Consider the following 25,649-nt stretch of genomic DNA (forward strand, 5'->3'; position numbering starts at 1 on the left):
GGACCCTCCTCACCTCTGGGTGGAAGGACCGACCGCCATGGCGTGTCGGGACGGTGTACAAGGGCAAGGAAGTGGAGGATGTGGAGTAGCAGCCCATACAGATACCTCCTACTTGCATCCCTGAATGGGACTGTGGGTATCGATGAGAGACGGCTCAAGTTGTGCGGACACGGCTCCCGGAGAAGATTGCGGGGTCTGGGCCCGACCAGCAGCTCGGCCTGAGTCGGTCCACACAACTGAGCCGCACCGACAGCCACTGAGGTAGGGCAAGGGCCGGCCAGGACCCCGCCCTCCGCCTGAGGAGGGGATTCCCGGCCTGAGGTGACCATGTTCCAGACTCTCAGTAGGTCCTGATAGAAGCCGGGCAGACTCCGCAAAGCAGCACGGCTGACGCCCGCCGGTGGTAGCCACATGTCTTCATGGAGACAGCAGCCCTCCAGAGGAGGAATGTCGCAAACACGTGCCACCTGGGAGGGTGCTCGGCGTCCAGGAATCTCTGCAGAGTCCTGAGGCGGAGAGCCGCCAGTCGCGTTCGGACGCACACCAGCGACTGCCCGCCCTCTCCCACTGGGAGACTCAAGACCGCTGCAGAGACCCAGTGTTTCCTGTTGCCCCAGAAGAAGTCCACTAACTTCCTCTGCAGTCTTGCAACAAACGGGGCAGGAGGGGCTAAGGTGACCATCCGATACCACAACATGGAGGCCACCAGCTGGTTTATGACCACCACCCTGCCTCGATAGGAAAGCACCCTGAGAAGGCCTGACCAGCGCCCCAGCCGGGCCATGACTTTCGTCTCCAGGTCCTGCCAGTTCGCCAGCCAGGTCTCCCCAGAAGGACTCAGGTAGACTCCCAGATAGAGGAGTCGCCTAGTACTCCACTCAAAAGCTCTCATCTCCTCCGGCAGGGAGTCCACCTGCCACTGACCCACTAAGAGTCCGGAACATTTCGCCCAGTTGATCCTGGCGGAGGATGCTGCCGAGAAAATGTCTTGGCACTCGCGCATCCTCCGCAGGTCATTGGGATCTGTCATCATGAGGAGTACATCATCGGCGTAGGCCGAGAGGACGACCTCCATGTCCGGTTCATGCAGAACCAGACCTGTCAGCCTTCGCCGTAGGAGGCTCAGGAATGGCTCGACACAGATCGCGTACAATTGACCGGACATGGGGCATCCCTGACGTACTCCTCTCCTGAAGGGAATGGGTGCTGCCAGTGATCCATTGACCTTAACAAGGCACTCTGCGGCAGAGTAGAGGAGCCGAACTCGGGCCACAAAGTGTGGTCCGAGCCCAAAGGCCTGCAGAGTGCCCACCAGGAAACTGTGGTCTACCCGGTCAAACGCCTTCTCCTGGTCAAGAGAAAGAAACGCTGCCGGGGTCCCAGTCTCCTGGTGCAGGTGGATCAGGTCCCGTACTGGGTGGACATTGTCCTGGATGGAGCGGCCCAGGACCCAGTCTCCTGGTGCAGGAGGATCAGGTCCCGTACTGGGTGGACATTGTCCTGGATGGAGCGGCCCAGGACCCAGTCTCCTGGTGCAGGTGGATCAGGTCCCGTACTAGGTGGACATTGTCCTGGATGGAGTGGCCCGGGACCCAGTCTCCTGGTGCAGGTGGATCAGGTCCCGTACTAGGTGGACATTGTCCTGGATGGAGTGGCCCGGGACCCAGTCTCCTGTTGCAGGTGGATCAGGTCCCGTACTGGGTGGACATTGTCCTGGATGGAGCGGCCCGGGACCCAGTCTCTTGGTGCAGGAGGATCAGGTCCCGTACTGGGTGGACATTGTCCTGGATGGAGCGGCCCAGGACCCAGTCTCCTGTTGCAGGTGGATCAGGTCCCGTACTGGGTGGACATTGTCCTGGATGGAGCGGCCCGGGACCCAGTCTCCTGGTGCAGGAGGATCAGGTCCCGTACTAGGTGGACATTGTCCTGGATGGAGCGGCCCGGGACTGTGTAAGATTGGTCAGGATGAATCACCTGTCTCAGTACTGAACCAAGACGGTTGGCCATTGCCCGGGCGAAGATCTTGTAGTCCGCGCACAAGAGGGAGACCGGGCGCCAGTTCTTTAGCAGGCGAAGGTCTCCCTTCTTGGGCAGCAGGACCACGACAGCTCTCCGCCATGAGAGGGGCAATTCCCCGGTGGCTAGGCTCTCCCCTAGAACAAGGCTGTAATCGACCCCCAGGACATCCCAAAAAGCCTGATAAAACTCCACACTCAGACCATCTAAGCCAGGGGATTTACCCCTCCGGAGTTGCCGAAGGGCAGCAGACAGCTCCTCCCCAGTCAGGGAGGCGTCCAGACGCGCTGCGTCATCAGGGCTGACCTTTGGCAAATCTTCCCAGACCTCACTGCACGCCCCCGCATTTGACGGATCCGGTGAGAATAAGGACCGATAGAAAGTGCGGACTTCTTTGATAATTTCGTCAGGATCCGTGATGGAGGAGCCATCAGCAGCCAATAGCTCCACCAGCTGCTTTTGAACTCCCCGCCACTTCTCCAACGAGTAGAAGAAGGGTGAGCCGCGGTCCAAATCTTGCAGCATTTGGATCCGCGACCTCACATACGCACCTCGGGACTGCTGAAGCTGCAGATTCCTGAGTGCGTCCTTCTCCTGGTATTCCTGCCACGTTTGATGGTCTCCACCGGTCGAACCAAGACGGGTCTCCAGGTCAAGCAACGCTCTCTCAAGCCGCTCAATCTCAGAGTCCCGCCTCTTTGTCGACCCCCTAGTGTACTCCCGACATAAAAACCGGATGTGGGCCTTGCCCACATCCCACCACAGCCGTAGGGAGCAGAACTCTCTCCGTCTCCCTCTCCAGGTGGCCCAGAACGCTCGGAATGAATCCCGGAATCGGCTGTCCTCCAGCAGCCGGTTCTTAAAGTGCCAATACCCGGATCCCACCCGAGGGTGCAGAGGAGCAAATTCCATCCACACAAGGTGATGATCCGAGCACGACACCGGCCGCATGGAGGAAGCCGACACGCGGGAGACATAAGCCCGAGAGATATACAGGCGGTCTATCCGGGAACCCCCCTCTCTCGATCTTCTGGAGAAGGCGCTAGAGTCGGGGTGAAGATTCCGCCAGCTGTCCACCAAGTCAAAGGAGCCGACTAGCTCCTTTAACTTTTTCGCTGATGCCGGGTCGCGTTGGAGGCCCGAGCGGTCCTCCACCTCGAGGGTACAGTTGAAGTCTCCCCCGAGGACGACGCAGTCCCCCGGGTCGATGGAACTCAGCAAGGTGGACAGCTGACAGAATAGGCGCGTCTGCATCACCCCGCGCCTCGGAGCGTACACGTTGATAAAATGCAGCGGTACTCCATCCAGGCGCACAGCCAAGTGGAGCAGACGGCCGGGCACAACATCTTGGACTCCTACGATTTCTGGCCGGAAGGTTGGGGCCAACAGGATCGCCACCCCACTAGAGTTGGAGCTAAGGTGACTCATGTAGACCCCGCCCTGCCACTCCAGGAGCCAAGCGGACTCGTCCCCCGGGGTGGTATGGGTTTCCTGCAGGAAACTCACCGCGTATCTCCCATCCCCGAGGACTGAGAGACTGTTATACCTGCGGAGAGAGCCCCTGCTACCGTTTACATTGAGACTAGCTATGGTAAGCTTCATGTCGGGAGCACACTAGGCCTCAGCACCAGTCCCCTTCCCACTGAGAGTGATGGCGCCCTCAGCCGCTCTATCCCGAAGAAAACCAAGAATATCCTTTGCTTTCCGGGCCCGACTGCTACCATCGCTACCCTGTGACCCACCATCTCCCGAAGGAGCGAGGCTGCTTTTCATCCTGATGTCCCGCACCAGGTCATCCAGGAAAGATTTCAGCTGCCGCCTGTCATTCCCTGACACAGCATTCCTCTTCCCCTTCCCCTTCCGTCTGAGGATGACCCTCAGGGACTTCACCAGCCTCGGCATGCTAGGCCAGCGAAGCGAGGCTAGTTTAGGCCGATGCTTTGCACCAACGGAGGAGTGAATAAACTCTCTGATCTCCTCCACAGGTATCAATGGGGACTTCTCTGGAGGGGTGAGGATGTCCATTGTCTCGCTGTCAAATGAATCCCCCTCCAACCCCTCACTGCAGACAGATCTCCCACCGTCCTCCTCAGGTGGTGTATAAGGTGGCTGCCCCTGTAACCTACACTGCACAGTGGGTACCTCCCCCATACCTTCCCGCTCCACCGTCGCAGCAGTCTTACCCACAGTTGCGACGATGGAGGGAAAATCCCAAGGGACTCCCTGCAGGCCATTAGTTGATGGGGTCGGCATGCAGGTTACATCACCCTCCCCAGGAGACAGGCATGAAGGGGACCCCAGCAGCTCTGGCCCAATGGATTCACTGGCAGCCTGATGCTGACTGTGAGAGAGCCTGGTCTCCTCTCCACCTGTACTACTTAATACATTTGCCTCCAGGGAGGCGCTGACTGCTAAGTCCTGGGTGGAGGGCTCCAGGTCTGTTTTAGGCGTGCAAACAGGCCCAGCACTAGCTTCATGCACAACCACACCACCCACCCCAGGACTGGTGGCTACATCTGGGGATTCAGGGTTAGACACAACTCCCACCTGGATCCCCACCCCTTTCTGGGACTCCCCCTCATCTGCATTCTCTGCTCTCTTGGGGGAACAATCCCATCTCCTCTTCAAGCCGGAGGAGCACACAGGTGCGGAATTCACCGACAGCGCGGTACTCTCCGCTCCTATCGCCCCGTCCAACCGTACGCTTCCCCGAGTCTCCCCCTCCACCTCAGGGCAAATGGGCGTGAGCTCTGCGGTCTCGGGGGCCGACTTCTTCACGTGTTTCGACTTCTTCCTCGCTTTCTTGCCCCGCCCGGACTCCACCCCGTCCCCCGCCCCGCACGTAGCCCCAGGATCACCCGCCTGAACCACAGGGGTAGGAGCAGACGTAGGAATAGGGGCAGGGTTAGAGACAGGGTCAGGGGCAGGAGCAGGGGTCGGCACAGGTGTTGGAGCAGGGATGGGATCAGGGGCAGAGGTAGCTGGGGCACTGGTTCCCGAAGTGGACTCTCTGGGTTTTCGGGTGCTAGGACAGTCCCTCCGAAAGTGCCCACCTCCCCGCACGCATGGCACCGTGGGCGCTCAGAGCTCCAATACACCTGATAATCTACCCCCCCGTGCCGGACAGTGAACCGGCCCTCAACTTCATCCTCCCGTTCCAGTTTCATGAATACCTGTCGCCGGAAAGAGATTACGGTCCGGAGGGTGCGCCTCCTGAATTTGTGCCTGATGGCAGTTATCTCTGACCGTACTTGCCCCAAGCGGGCCAATGCGGGAAGCAGGTCCTCGTTGGGGATGAAAGGCTGTACGTGACCGAGGACGATGCGTTTTGTGGGAGCTGTCACTAGCTCCATCTGTAAAAAGATGTTCTCCACCGTGATCCCTCTACTGAGGGTCCGATGCACCAACTCATCATTCCTCAGGTAAAACACCGCCTTCCCGAACTCCTTCTCAGCGGCCAAAACACCATCTCTCCCCAACAAGTCCTCCATGGCCTCTGCGCACTTTTCCAGGGTAGTTCCAGTTCGCAAAATACATTGCACCCCGCGTTCAACTTTCACCGTCCGAAACAGGGCGTTGTCCGAGGCCGGAGAGGCAGCCGCCTTTGCATAACTCCCCGAAGGCCTGCGATCCCCGCAGACTGGTCCGGCATGTTACTTGTGTGTCCGAACCGAGAATGATACGGTGGTGCTGGGTATAAAGTCTCGGAGTGAGTTGAGTAACTGGCGGGAAAAGTTTGTACTCGACGGTACCTTGCTGGCCCAATGCCAGAAATTCCAATGCCAGGAAAGGCTCCGTTAGTCCTGTAGAAACTTCCAGGCCGTAAGAGGTCGAGACGTCCCAAACGACGGTTCGGCTCTAACACCGAACGAGAATCCCGACGATAGAGATGGAAGGAGGGTGCCCCGATGTCAGTGGGGACAAACAACGTCGTTTGCCTCCGGTTTTGGGAGCGAAACTGCTTCACGGCGAGTTGCCAGCCGCCACAGCAGAGTGCTACGCAGTTCGAAGCCGTAAACGAACCCCGTCCAAACTGGCAGAAAAACTCCAAACGAAGCTTCCACTCTAAACCAGCCGCTCACTTAGAAGTTCAAGGGACGTTGGAAACCAATTTCCAAGCCATTCAAGACCTTCATAAAGTAGTTTTTCCCCGATTTCTCCCAGCGCAATCAGAACAGCTCCACTCTGTGTCTGACCCCGGGAGTGTGTGATGGGACGGTGTGGAGGGAGTTTCACTCTGTGTCTGTCCCCGGGAGTGTGTGATGGGACGGTGTGGAGGGAGTTTCACTCTGTGTCTGACCCCGGGAGTGTGTGATGGGACGGTGTGGAGGGAGCTTCACTCTGTGTCTGACCCCGGGAGTGTGTGATGGGACGGTGTGGAGGGAGCTTCACTCTGTGTCTGACCCCGGGAGTGTGTGATGGGACGGTGTGGAGGGAGCTTCACTCTGTGTCTGACCCCGGGAGTGAGTGATGGGACAGTGTGGAGGGAGTTTCACTCTGTGTCTGACCCCGGGAGTGTGTGATGGGACGGTGTGGAGGGAGCTTCACTCTGTGTCTGACCCCGGGAGTGTGTGATGGGACGGTGTGGAGGGAGCTTCACTCTGTGTCTGACCCCGGGAGTGTGTGATGGGACGGTGTGGAGGGAGCTTCACTCTGTGTCTGACCCCGGGAGTGAGTGATGGGACAGTGTGGAGGGAGTTTCACTCTGTGTCTGACCCCGGGAGTGTGTGATGGGACGGTGTGGAGGGAGTTTCACTCTGTGTCTGACCCCGGGAGTGTGTGATGGGACGATGTGCAGGGAGTTTCACTCCGGGTCTGACCCCAGGAGAGTGTGATGGGACGGTGTGGAGGGAGTTTCACTCTGTGTCTGACCCCGGGAGTGTGTGATGGGACGGTGTGGAGGGAGTTTCACTCCGTGTCTTACTCTGGGAGTGAGTGATGGGACGGTGTGGAGGGAGTTTCACTCTGTGTCTGACCCCAGGAGTGTGTGAAGGGACGGTGTGGAGGGAGTTTCACTCCGTGTCTTACTCTGGGAGTGAGTGATGGGACGGTGTGGAGGGAGTTTCACTCTGTGTCTGACCCCAGGAGTGTGTGAAGGGACGGTGTGGAGGGAGTTTCACTCTGTGTCTGACCCCGGGAGTGAGTGATGGGACAGTGTGGAGGGAGTTTCACTCTGAGTCTGACCCCGGGAGTGTGTGATGGGACGGTGTGGAGGGAGTTTCACTCTGTGTCTGACCCCAGGAGTGTGTGAAGGGACGGTGTGGAGGGAGTTTCACTCTGTGTCTGACCCCGGGAGTGTGTGATGAGACGGTGTGGAGGGAGATTCACTCTGTGTCTGACCCCGGGAGTGTGTGATGGGACGGTGTGGAGGGAGTTTCACTCCGTGTCTTACTCTGGGAGTGAGTGATGGGACGGTGTGGAGGGAGTTTCACTCTGTGTCTGACCCCAGGAGTGTGTGAAGGGACGGTGTGGAGGGAGTTTCACTCTGTGTCTGACCCCGGGAGTGAGTGATGGGACAGTGTGGAGGGAGTTTCACTCTGAGTCTGACCCCGGGAGTGTGTGATGGGACGGTGTGGAGGGAGTTTCACTCTGTGTCTGACCCCAGGAGTGTGTGAAGGGACGGTGTGGAGGGAGTTTCACTCTGTGTCTGACCCCGGGAGTGTGTGATGAGACGGTGTGGAGGGAGATTCACTCTGTGTCTGACCCCAGGAGTGTGTGAAGGGACGGTGTGGAGGGTGTTTCACTCCATGTCTGACCCCAGGAGTGTGTGAAGGGACGGTGTGGAGGGAGTTTCACTCTGTGTCTGACCCCGGGAGTGTGTGAAGGGACGGTGTGGAGGGAGTTTCACTCATGCCTTCGTGCCTTGGTTCTGTGTGATTTACCAGTATAGTGACTGTTTATTTGTGAACCCCTTTCTTCCCAGGTGTCTTAGGAAATGGCTTGTTTGCCCTCGCTGGTGGTCTCCAACAAGGAACCTCCCATCCTGCAGCATCTGCGATGTACTCGCTCTGCCAAATCCATGAGATTGGGGTGTCTCTCCCACCCAAGCCCAGGAGTGTGTGAACACTGTGCGGTTTGCTGCCCTGTTTCAGCTCGTCGCCAAGGAATCACCAAGTGCACACTGTATGATCGAAGGAAGTATATTTATGAATATTAACTGAAGAGTTAGTTGAGAAAGGAAAAAGACAAAATGGGCCCATTATCATTAAACAGTCAAATGTGCACAGGTTGGAGCTCAGAATTCATATTCACCGATCCTCGGCAGCCTCCCACATATTGCTCCATTGCATCCTACGACTGGTTCTCTCCCGCATCTTCTGTCTTCATCTCCCTCCGAATGAAGACAAAGACTCAGACTGGTATCAGGCTCAGAAAGCAAAACCCACTTCCACAGCCTTCTCCCCTGATTGGATGGCCCACATTCCCCAGCACCCCCTATCTCCAACGATAACTCAAACACCGGTTCTACCGGAAGACCACTACATGAACTACCCTACAACGTTACCGGTGAAGCCTTTACCAGGGCATTACACTCTCCACCCCCACCAAAAATAGTCCTGCCCTCATGGTTTTATCCCCGCTTCATGAATAACACAAATTTTCAAAGGAATGGAAAATTCCTCGGATAGGGTTGACGTCAAACAGGCACCTCTTGTCCCAGAGGTAGAAGGCATTTCTGGCGGAGAATCTTGACAGGCCCATTCCCATCCTCTGGTTTAACCCGGAAAACTGGTACATGTGGCATCTGACTCTCCACCACACAGGGTGTAGCTGCCCAGCGGTCAGCAGCCAACTTGTGCTTCCCAGGTAGTCCCAAATTCCTGCTGAGGACTCAGTCTCCTGGCTGGAGTCGGGACAACCTCACCTTCTGATCAGACCTCCTCTTATTCCCTCGACTCTGCTCGGCCGCCACGACCTCAGCCAATTCACAAGCCCTTCTGATGCACCATCAATAACTCACACTGAGACGTAGGCGAGATATCGGCTTTTATTGACTGGAAGAAGGAACCAGGAGTGAGTGTCTATCATACTATGTCCTGGAGACTGAGGCCGAGCGTCAGGCCGCAGGTCTCCTTTATACAGGGGCCTGTGGGAGGAGCCACAGGAGCAGTCAGCAGGGGCGTGTCCCGACAGGCACTTAGTTCACCACACCTTCTCAGCTCCCTTCTCATATCAGACACATACTTCAGATGAGTCTTCTGCGGCAGATCTTCCCCACCGGTCCCAAAGCAGAGGTCGGCGGGCAACCTTGCTTCGCACCCAAACATCAGGTCGTACGGCGAGAACCCGGTAGCTTCATTTCGTGTACAGTTGTAGCAACGGACCAGCTGTCCAATATGTTGACCCCACGCTGTCTTCCTGCTGTCTCCATGGTCCCGAGCATGTCTAGCAAGGTCCAATTGAACCTCACCCTGCCGGTGATAGGGCATGGTCCTCGACTTCTCGACTCCAAGCTCAATTATGAGCCCACTCTGGAAATCCCATCCCTAACCACTACCTATCCATCTGAGAAGGCCATAATGAATGAAACACTTTGGCTGCGGATACCTGGTGTGGTAATCCGTGATGACCAAGACTTCCGCCATGCTGCTAGCATCTGGCTCCATTGACGGGAAATCCATACGCACCAGGTGCAGGGGCCCCGCACTCTGCAAGTGGGACATCGGAGCGGCCCTGGCGGGCGGCGTCCTCCTCCGTACACATCGAGTGCACAACTTGCAGTACCCTTCGACCTCCGGCTTCATTCCGGGCCATAGAACCGACCTCTGAGCAATCCATGGGTCTTTCCGACTTCAGCACCATCCTCCGAGACTTCTCCGGCAGAACCAGCTGGCAACGCCGAGGCCCGCCCGGAGGCAACGTGACCCGGTATAGGACCTGGTTCCTCAGTCGCAATCTGGGCCATTCTCGCAGCAGTAGAGGGCTCCATCTTGTCGGCGTGGGCCCTGTCCCCTTCCGCAACCGCTGACCAAACTCTACTGATGCCCGGGTCATCTCGCTGAGCAGCCGCCACCTCCCCAGGGCTCAATTCCGGCAACCGATCTGTCTTCAGGGCAGCCCTCACGGTTGGCCTCGGTGTGGAGGACATACGGCAACCGGGGGTCGGCAGAAGCCAGCACGGGCGCTTTCGGCTGAAGCTCCTTCAGCGACGGACGGGCCTCCTCCCATCTCGCTCCAAAGGGCTACCATAATCTTTACCCTCCTCTCCCTTCGTCCTCCCTCTCTTCCCCAAGGGATTGAAAGGATGATTCACTTCCCGAGGGGTTCTCCGTCCTCCACACTCCCTCCTCACCACAGTTGTAACACACACTACCGGTCGCTCCACTTTTCACGGGACCCCGTTCAACGGCAGCCCGCTGCTCAGTCCCTCCCTTCCTGTCGGCTTTGCCGCACCCGCCAACGACAACCGGGACATCTCCGATCTGAAATCTGCCGCCGTCTCCTTCGACGCCCACGGGGGCAGGCTACCAAGGACCGTGCCCCGCTGACGGAGGCCTCCCGCATCTCCAGCCACTTCTCCTCCTCTCGTACTTCTCTGATCAGCTCGCCAAACGAGGGCGGGGGGCGCGTCCTGCGAGACACTCGGAGACCAGGAGCGATCGAGTCCGGCGAGTGGGCGCCTTTCGCCACCTGGTCCATCCTTAACTGAGCCACCTCTGCGCCGCAAGCAATCCAGCCGCCTCCGTAGCCGAAAAATAACACCCCCTTCTCCTGACGCATGTTCGTAAGCTGCACCTTGAGCTCCGTTGGGCTTCCCGTGGCGCCGAAAACTTGGTCCAGCGCCCGCACGCAGCCGGCGGGTGTAGCCGAAGGGTTAAGGATCTGACTAATTCGGCAGCCGGGCCTCTCAGACTCCCCTCCAGTCGCTGTCTTTTCACAGGATCGGAGCATCGCCACAAATCCAGCATCAGAGACGTCTGCTCTAACCAGGCCTCATTCTCCTCCTCTCCCTGGGGGGCGGGCTCCTCTCCCGAGAACACCCCCAGACTGGGGCTGTTTTGCCATTTATTCGCCAGGGATCTGAGTGCCGACACCAGCTCAGAACTCCCACCCCTCGCTGGAGGGTTGATCAGCCATCCCAAGTCGGACCACTCCTTCCCCTCGCTCCGCAGAAACGAGTGCAACTTGACTTTAAAGTCTCCGCCCCCCGCCCCTCGCCCCGGGAAACGCGGCAGGCTTGCCTCGGGCAGTACGGACGGCCCATGGCCCTACCTCTCCCGGGGCCCCGATAGTACCAGGCAGTCCCACTGTCAGCGCTAGTTTGGACCAAAACAAAGTCCGTGCCCGCCATTTTATCAAAACTCCGCTGCACAATCGTAACTGTTCCTAATGCTTTGACGGTGCTCAAGGTCCTCACCAGCTTTACATCTGGGCTGCGGGGGCCGACTCCACTCAATACGCAAGCGTTATCTGCAGGCGACCCCGTGGACTGGCACCACCGCTCCACCCCGGCAGCGTCCATGTCTTCATCGCTTTACCGAACAGGTTTAAACACACGATCCACTCGGCAATCACACAGTAACCAACCAACTCTGCGGGAAGATATCCCCTTTCTCCCCGGGCGTTCAGTCTTCCAATTCTGCGCCGCTCTCCGGCCGCGTACCCAGGTCCCGCTAAATCCGTGAGACTGGGGCGCCTCTCCCACCCAAACCCGCCATCTACTGCCCAGTCGGCCGAAACCAACAGACCGCACACGGCATACAATTAAAAGAGCTGTATGAATATTAACTTATCTAAAGAGTTTAGTAAACAAGAAGGGCCCGTTATGATTAAACTGTCAAATGTGCACAGGGTTGGTTGGAGCTGAACTCTTCCAAGATTCATATTCACCGATCCACACCTTGCTCCATCGAGTGCCGATTCCCCGCCCGGTCCGCTTCAGCTCCTTCGCTCTTCATCTCCCGCCCGCCGAACAGCCGAAAGCTCTCCCGGAGTCAGGGACACACGCCCCCCCAGCCTTCTCTCCTCACTGGAAGGCCCACATTCCTCAGCACCCCTTATCTCTCACCATAACCCAAACACTGCTTCTGCAGAAAGACGCTGGGAACTTCACCCGGGCTTTGTACTCCGTGTTCCACTGAAAGTGAGTCGGAGGCGGATTTCACTGCCACAGGTGGGCGTCCACGCCTCTTTTTGAGCGAGGGAGGGGTGGGGAGTTTGTTTCTTATTTCCTTTTCGTGGATGGGGGGGGGGGGGTTGAAGTTTTTTTCTTTCAACCACATGGTTGTTTTTTCTGTGGTTCATGCCTGCAAGGAGAAGATGATTATCGGAGACTGCACATTAGAGGGAACCTTTGAACCCTTATATTTAAAAGGGAGGTTGATGGGTCCTTGATTAGTCAGGGTGTGAAAGGTTATGGGGTTGACAGGGGTAGTAAATCAGCCATGGTGAGATGTCAGAATGTACTCGATGGGCCGAATGGCCTGGTTCGTTCCTACATCTTATGGTGAACTCGGTTCCTGGCTGTTCCCGATTTCCAGATGCTACCTGCCTCTTGGCGGGCCCGAGGACGGGGCGCTCTATGGGGAAGAGTTGAGACATATGAACGGTCTGAGGACTTCAATTAGTTCACAATAACATTGTCACCTGCTCCCTGTTGCAGCCTCTTTACCCCCAGTTCAAAGTTAATTCATTATCAAAGTTACCACATACAAACCTGGGTCTCATTTTCTTGTGGGCGTTCACAGGAAAATAAGGAAATAATACTTTAATGTAAAAACTGTACTTAAACAGGGAAAAAAAGACAAAGAAGCATTGTGCAAAAGAAAAACTGTGCAAATAAAAAATAATGTCGAGTCCTTGAAAGTGGGTCCATAGGTTGTGGGATCAGTTCAGTGTTGGGGTGAGTGAAGCTCTCCTCGCTGGTTCAGGAGCCTGATGGTTGAGGGGTAATAGCTGTTCCTGAACCTGGTGGTGTGGGACCTGGGGCTCCTGTACCTCCTTCCTGATGGTTGAAGGGTAATAACTGTTCCTGAACCTGGTGGTGTGGGACCTGAGGCTCCTGTACCTCCTTCCTGATGGTTGAGGGGTAATGGCTGTTCCTGAACCTGGTGGTGTGGGACCTGAGGCTCCTGTACCTCCTTCCTGATGGTTGAGGGGTGATAACTGTTCCTGAACCTGGTGGTGTGGGTTGTGGAATCAGTTCAGTGTTGGGGTGAGTGAAGCTCTCCACACTGGTTCAGGAGCCTGATGGTTGAGGGGTAATAACTGTTCCTGAATCTGGCGGTGTGGGACCTGAGGCTCCTGTACCTCCTTCCTGATGGTTGAGGGGTAATAGCTGTTCCTGAACCTGGTGGTGTAGGACCTGAGGCTCCTGTACCTCCTTCCTGATGGTTGAGGGGTAATAGCTGTTCCTGAACCTGGTGGTGTGGGACCTGAGGCTCCTGTACCTCCTTCCTGATGGTTGAGGGGTAATAGCTGTTCCTGAACCTGGTGGTGTGGGACCTGAGGCTCCTGTACCTCCTTCCTGATGGTTGAGGGGTAATAACTGTTCCTGAATCTGGCGGTGTGGGACCTGAGGCTCCTGTACCTCCTTCCTGATGGTTGAGGGGTAATAACTGTTGCTGAACCTGGTGGTGTGGGACCTGAGGCTCCTGTACCTCCTTCCTGATGGTTGAGGGGTGATAACTGTTCCTGAACCTGGTGGTGTGGGTTGTGGAATCAGTTCAGTGTTGGGGTGAGTGAAGCTCTCCACACTGGTTCAGGAGCCTGATGGTTGAGGGATGATAACTGTTCCTGAACCTGGTGGTGTGGGACCTGAGGCTCCTGTACCTCCTTCCTGACGGCAGCAGTGGGAAGAGAATAGGGTCTGGGTGGTGGGGGTCCCTGATGATGGACGCTGCTTTCTTGTGCCATCACTCCTTGTCGATGACTTCAGTGGCGGGGAGGGCTATTCCCGTGATGGACTGGGCTGTGTTCACCACTTTGAGGATCAATGCTGCCCTCCGGTGCACTTTTCACCACACATTCTGGTGACGTGAAGCACCAGAGAGACGTTCTGTCATGATCAATAAACCGGTTGTTTGGATTCAAATGACCCTGACTGGTTTCTCAGGGCCGGGTGTGTCTGCACCCGCCCCTGGCACTCCTTCTCTGCCACCTGTCCCACACCCCTGCCACGGCGCCCCATCCTCACCATTCCCACCAGATTTACAAACTCGCTCTCCGCTCCACGTTGACAAACGCAGGACGATGCTAAAGTCTTGTGCACCCTAGTGATATATATGTGCCAAAGACCTCAGTTGCACGTTGAAGACTCTTTTTAGGATGATAGAGAAAGTGAAGGGCAACGTGAGAGGGGGTTAGTTTGATCGTAGAGCAGGTGAAAGGGTCGGCACAATGCTGTGGGCCGGAAGGCCTGTACCGTGCTACGGTGGTCTATGTTACATCTAGAGACAAAATGGGTGGCGGGGTGGAGATGCGTCTCTACTGAAGGAGGTGTGAGACGCTCCTTCCCTCCGCTAGCCTGGGGCAAGGTGTGGCACCTGCTTACCCACTGATCAGGGTCACGCGAACCCTGCGAGGGGGTGGTGGACGGTCCTATGAGCAGATCACAAGTCCTGGCTATGCCACCACTGACCCCAGGCAGACCATCTCTGAAGGGTATTGATAATGGCTGGGGGGGGTGGGGGGTCACCCGTCTGGTGAAGACTGTGCCCCAGAAGAAGCCAACGGCAGACCACTTCCATCGGAAGATTTGCCAAGAACAATCGTGGTCACGTGCCCGCATCATGCGACGTGGCACGTATGGAAGGAAGGGACAGAAAAGATGGTTGCTGGGGGCTTTGTATCGTCCTGAGTCAAAGGCATGTTCAGAGGGCTGGGGAAAACCCATTGCTGTTTGTTCAAGAAGGACAGAAGGGATGATCTGGGAAATTGAGCCTCTATCAGTGGTAAGGAAACTGGAATGGATGCTCAGGAATGGGATACACGTGCGTTGGGAAAAGCATGCATGGGTGGCAGTGTAACGTTAGTGGTTATCACAATGCTTTTTCCAGTGCCAGCGACCCGCGTTCAATTCCTGACACTGCTCGTAAGGAGGTTGTGCTTTTGCCTTGTGACCGTCTGGGTTTCCTCCCGCAGTCCAAAGACGGACGAGTTAGCCGATTCATCGGTCACGTTGTAAACAGTACCGTGATTGGGCTAGGAATAAATCTGGGGTTACTGGGCGGCTCAGCTCGAAGGGCCTTTCACGTGGTATCTCATTAAATAAATCACTGTATGAGTTTATTAATAACCTGTCTACACAGCTGGGTGGTGTGAGTGAGGAACGAGCTGCCGGAGGAAATGGTGAATGCAGGTTCGGACTCAAAATCTGAAGAAAAGTTTGGATAAGTAGGTGGGTGGGAGATTATGGTCCAGGTGCTTGTCAATGGGGCTAGAATAATAGTTCAGCATGGAAAAGATGGGCCAAAGGGCCTGCTTCTGTCGTGTCATGCTCGACGGGTCGATCATGTTGCCATTACATACGGAAGTCTCTGGTGAGGCAGCTCTCGGTTTATTATCTGCACTTCTGTTGTAGGAAAGATCTTGTCTCCAGCCTGAGGCTGGAGAGGCTGCAGAATAGATTCAGGAGGGTGCTGCCTGAGTTATAGGGACTGGACTGTCAGGCTGGATCTTTAACCCTTGATGTGTAGGAGAATGAGAGATGACCTCACAGAGTTTATAAAATCATGAGGAGTGTGGATAAAGTAAACAGCCACAATAACAGCGTAAGACCATATGATATAGGAGCAGATTGAGGCCATTTGCCCATCGAGTCTGCTCTGCCATTTCCCCTCTCAACCCCAGTCTCCTGCCTTCCCCCCATATCCCTTCACATCCCAACCCATCAGGAATATATTAACCTCTACCGTAGATATACTTCAAGATTTGGCCTCCACAGCTGCTTGTGGTTATGAATTCTACAGATTCACCACTCTCCAGTTAAAGAAATGCCTCCTCATCTCGGTTCTAAATGGGCGTCCCTCTATTCCGAGACTGTGCCCTCTGGTCGTAGACTCCCCCACCAGAGGAAACGTCCTCTTCACATCCACTCTGTGGAGGCCATTTGATAGGTTTCAATGAGGTCACTCCTGAACTCCAGTGAGTACCGGCAACTCCTGCTAACTCCTCCTATCCCTAATGCGGTGACAAACGGGTTGCTTTCCTTTGTCTGCGCTGGTGAGGCCGATGGGGGGGGGGGGATCCGGATAACCAGCCCAGGCTTGTGATGATGATCAGCACCCATTGTCCTTCGAGACAGATGAATGCCAACCATCCAACCAACAGGCCCGGAGCCATCAAACCACCAACAGGTCTCGGTAGATGTGGAAAGGGTGTTACCTTCATCTCCAGCTCTCCAACATTCCAACCTATCTCCTTCCCCTCCCCCTGCCTTTTTATTCTGGCACCTTCCCACTTCCTTTCCAGTGCCTGATGAAGGGTCTCGGCCCTAAACGTCATTTCCATGGACGCTGCCTGACCTGCCGAGTTCCTCCGGCATTTTGAGTGCGGTGCTCTGGATTTCCAGCGCCTGCAGAATCCCTGGTGTCTGTGACCCTGCGATGCCTCTCTCTGTTTACTGTAAAACAGCAAACTGGTGATTCAATTACTAAAAACACAATGACTACATTTAAAATAACCTCTGAGTCATTTAGAGTGACGTCCAAGTTGCAACGTTTTAATTTGTTTTTATTTATTAATTTACGGGATGTGGGCGTCACCAGCTCAGCCAGCATTTATTGCCCATCCCTAGTTGCCTTTGGGAAGGGGGTGACGAGCTGCCTCCTTGAACCGTTGCACTCCCTGAGGTGTGGGCTCGCCCACGGTGCTGTTAGGGAGGGAATTCCACGATTTTGACCCGTTCATAATGAAGGAACGGCGACGGTTTCCAAGTCGGATGGTGAGTACCCAGGTATCTACTGTTCTCGTCCTTTGAGGTGGTAGTGGTCTGGAAGGTGCTGCCTTGGGACTTGGAATTAAAAACAAACAGCTCTGAAGCGGGGCGTTCTTGAGTTGCCCCACAGCCCGGGAACGGCCGGCTCTCCGTGAATAAAACTTTACTCTATCTCCTGCTGGATGGTGGGAGATTGAACTGGGTGATTACTGGGCTGGGATGATTCCACCACGGTTTTGCCAGCCCGCCGTCGACATCGTGAGTTGTAGACGGTTTCCGTGCCCGGTGGTTGTGTCCCGGTGATGCCCCGTACAGTCCTGGTCGCCCACTTGTCACTCAGTCACGGTATTAACCAGCCAATCAATGCAGCGCCATCTAGCCGCTGCCGGGGGAGGTGCAACAGACTTGGGTCTTGGCCAAGGTTTGATCGGCGCCGTTTGGCGATTGGCCGCGTTTTCAGAGGCAACTGCAGTTTATAGAAACCATAGAACATTACAGCACAGAAACAGGCCTTTTGGCCCTTCTTGGCTGTGCCGAACCATTCTTCTACCTAGTTCCACTGACCTGCACCTGACCCATATCCCTCCATACACCTCTCATCCAAGTACCTGTCCAAGTTTTTCTTAAATGTTAAAAGTTACTTGGAAATCGGATACACATTTAAGTATAGATTCTTGGAAGAAAGAAATCTATGGTTGTATTCCATTAGAAAAAATAACTTATAATTTAAGAGATAAATATGAAACATTTTTGAAAATTTGGAGCCCTTATTTACAAAAGACAGGATTAAATATATAGATGCTTTGAAGATGAAACAATTGGTTATTAGGGGAAAGAAATAAATATACATATTAAAATTATTACGAATTCCATGGAGCATGTGGAGATCTTCCAACCACCAGGCATTCTTTCTTTCTTTCTTTTTTTTTTCTATAGGGCAGTTAGGGGGGAGGGGTTAAGGGGAGGGGGTATGGGTTATATACATTGTTTTTTCATACTTTGTAATCATTTAAAAAACGCAATAAAAAAAGTTTAAAAAAAAAGTGAGCCCGCATTTACCACTTCATCTGGCAGCTCATTCCACACTCCCACCACTCTCTGTGTGAAAAAGCCCCCCCCCTCAATGTTCTCTTTAAACTTTTTCCCCTTCACCCTTAACCCATGACCCCTGTTTTTTTCTCCTCCCCCAGCCTCAGTGGAAAAAGTCTGTATATACCCATCATAATTTTATATACCTCTATCAAATCTAGTTTGTGTTGTATGTATTTCTAGTTTCTGGTCACGCCTTTTTAAAATAGTATTTAGCACGACTTGATTGGGTCGAACTGGCTGGCAGGCAATGAATGACACAGTATTAAATTGAACTGCACTGATTCAATGACTCTGCAGTTTGATGTTTGATATTCAGCGTGTTATTCACTTGCTTTTTTTGTCATTTGTGTGATTTGTTCTTATTTTGGACGTCGGGTGTTTGATGTTTTTGTTTCTTTGAACGGGTTCCCACGTGTTTCTTCTGTTTCCTGATTGCCTGTGGGTAGATCAACCTCAGGGTTGTACACTGCACACAGACTTCGATAATTGATGTACTTTCAATCTCTGACTGTGGCAGCAACTCGACGCACTAAAGCAGGCAGGCGTGGTCCAGTTGTTGTTCGGACCAAACGTCAGAATGGGGAAGAAATGTCATCTAGGTGACTTTAACTGTGGAATGATTGCTGGTGCCAGATGGGGTGGTTTGAGTATCTCAGAAACTGCTGATCTCCTGGGATTTTCACACGCAACCGTCTCTAGAGTTTATAGAGAATGGTGTGAAAAACAACAATAAAAAAAATCCAGCGATTGGCAGGTCTGTGGGTGAAAACAGCTTGTTAATGAGAGAGGTCAGAGGAGAATGGCCAGACTCGGTCAAGCCGACAGGAAGGTGACAGTGACTCAAATAACCACACGTTACAACAGTGGTGCGCGGGAGAGCACCTCTGAAGTGGGTGGGCTGCAGCAGCGAAAGACAATGAATGCACACTCAGTGGCCGCTTTATTAGTGGCAGAGAGACCTACTAGAAGGTTTGCAGATGACTCAATTAACTGAGTTCTAAAATAGTGAATCCCTTTGCTTATTAGGTGCCGTGATGTACAGCGTGGGTGATCACAGTCTTTCCATGGTAGTTCTTGGCAAATTTTCCCACAGAAGTGGTTTGCCATCGCCTTCTTCTGGGCAGTGTCCTCACAAGACGGGTGACCCCGGCCATTATCAATACCCTTCAGAGATCGTCTGCCTGGCATCAGTGGTCACATGACCAGGACTTGTGATCTGTACCGGCTGCTGGTACGACCGCCCACCTCCCGCTCCCATGGCTTCACGTGACCCTGATCCGGGGGGGGGGGGTAAGCAGGTGTTACATCTTGCCCAAGGGGTGACCTGCAGGCTAGCGGAGGGAAGGAGCGCCTCACACCTCCACCCAACAATAGCGAATCAGGTTGTCAGAAGGACCAGATCATTTAGGGATGTGGGCGTGGAGGAGGAGGCAGATGGGGTTTAATCTGCAGGAGTGTGAGGCTTGCTACCCTTCTGGGGGCCGCAGTGTACGGGGAGATGTACCGCGGGGCCACTGGAACCTCGAAGTGGCGGCGCAAGGGTGGTAAAGAAATCACGTGACCACGGGGCACAGGACGGCCAAGCGCCAGCAGTCCCCCCCCCCCGATTCCCACCGCTGTCTGGGCCGAGGCCGCGTGTTTCCTCCCGGGTCGGGTCAGTGAGTCGTGGGCGCTGGAAGCGGCTGGCCCCAGGACTGCATGTACCCGTGACCAATAAAGCTGATCTTTATCCTTGGGCAAGGGAGGCCTCAGCCGTTTGGTCACCTACCGACAGGAGAGATGCAAGTAAGGTTGAAGGAGTACAGAGAAAAACTTACAAAAATGTTGCCGGGTCTGACTTAGCAGGAAAGATTGACCAGGTTCCGACTTCATCCCTTGGAACGTAGAAGATCGAGAGGAGATTTGACAGAGGTATGCAGAATTATCAGGGGCATAGACAGGGTAAATGCAGGCTTTTTCCACCGGGGTAGAGTGGGACTACAGTATGGGTTAAGGGTGAAAGGTGAAAAGTTTAAGGGGAAACTTCTTCACTCAGAGGGCGGTGAGAGTCTGGAACGAGCTGGGACCTCGATTCCAACGTTTAAGAGCAGGTACAGCACATTGATGGAGGGCCGTGGTCCCAGTGGAGCTCGATGGGAGTGGGCTGCTTAAACGGGTCGGCACGGACTAGATGGGCCCAAGGGCCTGTTTCTGTGCTATCCTTTCCTATGACTCTAACTCAAGTTGCAGCCGTATGAAAGATTGCCTCCGTCTCCCGGTCAATGGAAGTGGGCCGTTATCGTCACAGTGATAAGCTTGTCTTGCGAACGGTTCCTACAGACCGGCACACGGCGCATCGAGGGAAAATAATAACAATGCGGAATAGAGTGTCACAGATACAGAGAGAGTGCAGTGCAGGCGGACAACAAGTTGCTCGATCATTATCAGGTCGATAGTGAGGTGAAATGTCGCTCGGTGGACCGGGGAACCATTCAGTCCAGCGGGGGAGAAGCCGGCCTTCAGGGTTCTGTATTCCCTGCCGATGGGGTGGGGGTTGGAGAGAATGCGGGAGGGGTCTACCGAGACGGTGCGAGGTGTAGGCCAGAGCCCGTGGAGGGGAGGCTGGTTTCCGTGAGGTTAGTGGTGAACCTCCCTGGATCAGAGGGCATGAGGAGTGTGTTCTCCGGAGCTGAGGGGACCGTTATAACATCACGGGAGGGGAGAAGGTGAGTCACTCTTCCAGGGAAGAATGCCAGAGCCTAGAGGGCGTCGCTTCAAAGTGGGAGGAGGAAGTTGGAAGGAATTTAGACTGACTGCAGGGTAGGATTATTTTGCAGAGTGGAACGGGTTGCCAGGCGAGCAGATAGGGCTAGTTTATTGGGTCCCATTATGGGCCGAAGGGCCTGTTCCCCGTGACGTGCTTTTCAATGCGCCGGCTCCCTCTAACTCTGCACCGCTCCGGCGTCTATTCCCCTCCCGGTCTCCGCGATCCGCCCAATCCTGAATATCCTGCCCGTCTCTGTAACCACTCCAACCCTTTCCGGCCACCCTCTGGTCCTTACACCCCTCCCCATCTCTGTCCTCCCACCAGCACCCAAATCTTCCCCGTCTCTGTAACCCCCAAACTCTCTCCCCTCCTCCGGCCCCGATACCCCTTTGAATGCTTCAGAGCCTACACCCTTCCCCGTCTCTGTGGCCCCCTCCAGCCCCTACAAATTTCTGTGAACCCCTCCAGCCCTTACACCCCTCCCCGTCTCTGTAACCACGCCCCCGCCACACATACCGTCCCAGAATCTGTAGCGCCGTACCCCTCTCCATCTCTGTAACATCCCCCCACACCATCTCTGTAGCCCCCACACCATTTTCGAACACCTCCCCCACACCCCTCTCCATCTCTGTAACACCCCCACACACACCATCTCTGTAGCCCCCACACCCCTCTCCATCTCTGTAACACCCCCCACACACACCATCTCTGTAGCCCCACACCCCTCTCCATCTCTGTAACACCCCCCACACACACCATCTCTGTAGCCCCCACACCCCTCTTCATCTCTGTAACACCCCCCACACACACCATCTCTGTAGCCCCCACACCCCTCTTCATCTCTGTAACACCCCCCACACACACCATCTCTGTAGCCCCCACACCCCTCTCCATCTCTGTAACACCCCCCACACACACCATCTCTGTAGCCCCCACACCCCTCTCCATCTCTGTAACACCCCCCACACACACCATCTCTGTAGCCCCCACACCCCTCTCCATCTCTGTAACACCCCCCACACACACCATCTCTGTAGCCCCCACACCCCTCTCCATCTCTGTAACACCCCCCACACACACCATCTCTGTAGCCCCCACACCCCTCTTCATCTCTGTAACACCCCCCACACACACCATCTCTGTAGCCCCCACACCCCTCTCCATCTCTGTAACACCCCCCACACACACCATCTCTGTAGCCCCCACACCCCTCTCCATCTCTGTAACACCCCCCACACCCCTCTCCATCTCTGTAACACCCCCCACACACACCATCTCTATAGCCCCCACACCCCTCTCCATCTCTGTAACACCCCCACACACACCATCTCTGTAGCCCCCACACCCCTCTCCATCTCTGTAACACCCCCACACACACCATCTCTGTAGCCCCCACACCCCTCTCCATCTCTGTAACACCCCCCACACCATCTTTCGAACACCTCCCCCACACCCCTCTCCATCTCTGTAACACCCCCCACACACACCATCTCTGTAGCCCCCACACCCCTCTTCATCTCTGTAACACCCCCCACACACACCATCTCTGTAGCCCCCACACCCCTCTTCATCTCTGTAACACCCCCCACACACACCTTTCTAACACCTCCCCCCACACCCCTCTCCCTCTGTAACACCCCCCACACACACCATCTTTCTAACACCTCCCCCCACACCCCTCTCCCTCTGTAACACCCCCCACACACACCATCTTTCTAACACCTCCCCCCACACCCCTCTCCATCTCTGTAACACCCCCCCCCCCACACACACACACCCCTCTCTATATCCATAAATCACTCCACCCCTCACGGTTCCAGTTCTGTTCCTGTGCAACAGGCCTGAGGTGCCGAGCCGTCCTTCGCCGTCGAGGCTTTAGGAGGGTGGCGAGGGGACGAATGGCCTCTCGACCCCCCCCCCCCCCACAGTCCCTCAGAAAAGCAGCACTTGAGGCGCCCACGTTTGAAAATAACTCAACAGGTTTCAAAGTCTTTATTACAGATAAGTATATACACACAATGTAAACAGATCACCTAAATCAGTTCAATCACAAAATTAAAAACAAAGGGGTGTTAGGTAACACATTACTTCGCCGACACGCTTCCTATCAGCCACGTGATTGATATCATGCAATTGTTGACACCACAGAAGAGGCTTTTTGTAACATGCGATCACGGACACCACTCGACAGGGCTTCCCACAGTCGGCTCCAAAATACCACCAAATGCAGCGATGAGTGAGCGCGGCGCCGACGCGTCTTGCCACAGGGTAATTCATTGACGGACAGATCGGGGCGTACACGGGGCAGAAAGGAGCCGGTGTGGTGTTGGGGCTGTGGGCCTTGATTGCTGACCTGGTCCAGGACGGAGTGCTGGGGTTTACGGGGAAAATCATAAGAGGACCCACGAACCACGGACCGAGATTCGAGTGTGCGAGGCCAGGAGTCACTCCAAAGATGGGGCAGATCACGCCCAAAGAACTGTTACGCCCAAAGTCTGTAACCCACTCCGGGAGATGTATTATTCTATATATAAACCCCTGGATCAGATCCCAGCCTCTAACCCACTGCTGACGATCTGTTATTCTTTATATGAACCCTGAAGACCTGGATCAGATCCACACCCAGGGATCTATTATTCTTTATATAACACCCCCACCCCCAAATTAGATCCCATCCTGTAACCTGTACATCGTACATTACTTGCCAGTCACCCCAACAACATTTTGAATTATTTACTGCAGTACATTAAAGGATATCTGTTGGTGTGGAAAACTCTATCCCGGAAGCTTACACTGCTCCTCTCTGCTGAATTGACGGGGAGCGGAGTGAGTCCTGGACTCCAGGTTTACCAGTCAGGGAACACGGCCAGCAGGCACAACACTGTGCAGAGGTCTTCGGCACAAACAGAAACAATTCCGTAAAGCCAGGGTGCTTTCACAGAGAATTAAATGAAAGGTTTCTGAATATCAAAGAGCACTGAATAGTTAAAAAACCGAACCAAATCAACACTTGGTGTGACCAGCCTTTGCCTTTCAAATGGCATCAGTTCTCTTGGGTATATATTGGGCAGTTTTATAAGAAAATTGGCTGGCTGGTAGTTCCAAGCATCTTGGAGAATTTGCCACAGTTCTTCTGCAGACCTTGGCTGTCTCGCTTGCTTCTGTCTCTCTGGGTATTCGCAAACAGCCGTACCATCTGAAACCAGATAAACAAACCTCGGGTGCCTGAGACTCCTGCACAGTGCTGCACAATGGGCATAAACCTGCAATTCTGGTGCCAAAGAGCACAGGCGGTGGGTGCATGGCCAGGGACAGTGCTGGAAGGGGATGGTGGGACATTGTGGGATTGTGGTTTTGTTGGGACATCATGAAGGGAGTTATATGCTGTGTCTAAACCTTTTTACTTCCTGCTTTTGACTTGCAGGACAGCATGACGGGATAAGACGTGGGAGCCGATACTGTCCCTGCCCTGGGAGGACTGTTGTGGGGGTATTCATTACCCTGTCCCACCTGCCCTGACTCAGTCCTGGCAGTGTGTGACAGGGCAGTGGAGAGATGTAGTACTCTGTGTCTGACCACGGGAGTGTGTGATGGGACGACGTGGAGGGAGTTTCTCTCTGTGTCTGACCCCGGGAGTGTGTGATGGGACGGTGTGGAGGGAGCTTCACTCTGTGCCTGGCCCGGGGAGTGTGTGATGGGACGGTGTGGAGGGAGTTTCACTCTGTGTCTGACCCCGGGAGTGTGTGATGGGACGGTGTGGAGGGAGTTTCACTCTGTGTCTGACCCCGGGAGTGCGTGATGGGACGGTGTGGAGGGAGTTTCTCTCTGAGTCTGACCCCGGGAGTGTGTGATGGGACGGTGTGGAGGGAGCTTCACTCTGTGTCTGACCCCGGGAGTGTGTGAACAGAGTCTTCACCCTCCACACAGTGACGGACGGGGCCTGTGTCTTGAGATACTGGCCCTTGGTAACCGATGGCCCATGCAGTACCACTGTGGATCTCGAGTGGCGCGTGGTCAGCCTGGGACAGGTCTGGACACCCTGAGCGCTGGCCGGTCGGTGGAGCTGAGTGAGACAGAAGCCAGCTCGTTGCCCGTCGTGGTGCACCGTATCCGTGAATTCTTTCTCTCCTGCCCTCGCCAGCGCTCTCCCCCCTCCCATTTGGCAAAAAAGGAACTTCAATAAATATTATCTGCTTAAATATACAGCATCGTTATTAATCTCAATTAAATATATGTCTGCTCTATCTGTACATTTTGTCTCCATAAATATCTGTCTCTCTGTTGTTCCTTCGTCGGCCAGCGATTTCATTTGAGTGCTCTCGCTGGAGTCGGTGCGTTCCGTGGGGGGAGGGGTGCTGCAGGCATGGCGAGAGGGAGGGGAGGGACTCGCGAGGTGGAAGGGAGGAAGGTGGAGGGTGGAGGCTGCCTCCTCTCCCCTGCCCCTCTCCACTCACACCACTGTGCTGATGCGGTTGACTGCCTTGGCCTTACTCCCGGTTGTGCCCTGGTTGGGGGGCTGCGACATGTGGGGGTGGGGGTGGGGGTGCGGGGTGAGGGGCGAGAGCGGGAGCAGCGGGGAGTAGGGCGAGTGCGGGGACTGCGGAGTGAGGGGAGTGAGCGGGGTGAGGGGGCTGAGGGGCGAGTGGGGCCCCAGGGGCGAGAGGGGCGAGAGCTGGGGGGGCGGGGGCGGCGGGTGGGGCTGCTGGGAGAGCGGGTGCTGCTTGAGGGTGTGTTGCAGTGTGTGCTGCGAGTGGGCCTGCTGCTTCAGCGTGTGCTGCAGGGTGTGCTGCGACGATGGCTGCATGGCGTGCACCGGGTGCTGCTGCTGCATGGCGTGCTGCGACGGCTGCATCGGGTGCTGTGGCTGCTGCGGCATGGCATGCACCGGGTGCTGCTGCATCGCATGCGACGGCTGCT

General features: G+C 55.2%; 1 protein-coding gene across 1 annotated transcript in view; it reads right to left on the reverse strand.

Moving 5' to 3' along the window:
* Positions 1-22,709: 22,709 nt before the first annotated feature.
* The window catches only part of LOC132380750 (IQ motif and SEC7 domain-containing protein 2-like), a gene marked incomplete at its 5' end in the record, with an annotated part of 56,673 nt that continues 53,733 nt past the window's right edge, over positions 22,710-25,649 (reverse strand). Inside the window, 1 exon segment of the mRNA XM_059949742.1 lies at positions 22,710-25,649. This exon segment is cut by the window's right edge and continues 744 nt beyond it. Within this exon segment, the coding sequence (XP_059805725.1) occupies positions 25,183-25,649 (467 nt within the window).

Source organism: Hypanus sabinus, chromosome 24, assembly GCF_030144855.1.
Source record: "Hypanus sabinus isolate sHypSab1 chromosome 24, sHypSab1.hap1, whole genome shotgun sequence".
NCBI classification, from domain to species: Eukaryota; Metazoa; Chordata; class Chondrichthyes; order Myliobatiformes; family Dasyatidae; genus Hypanus; species Hypanus sabinus.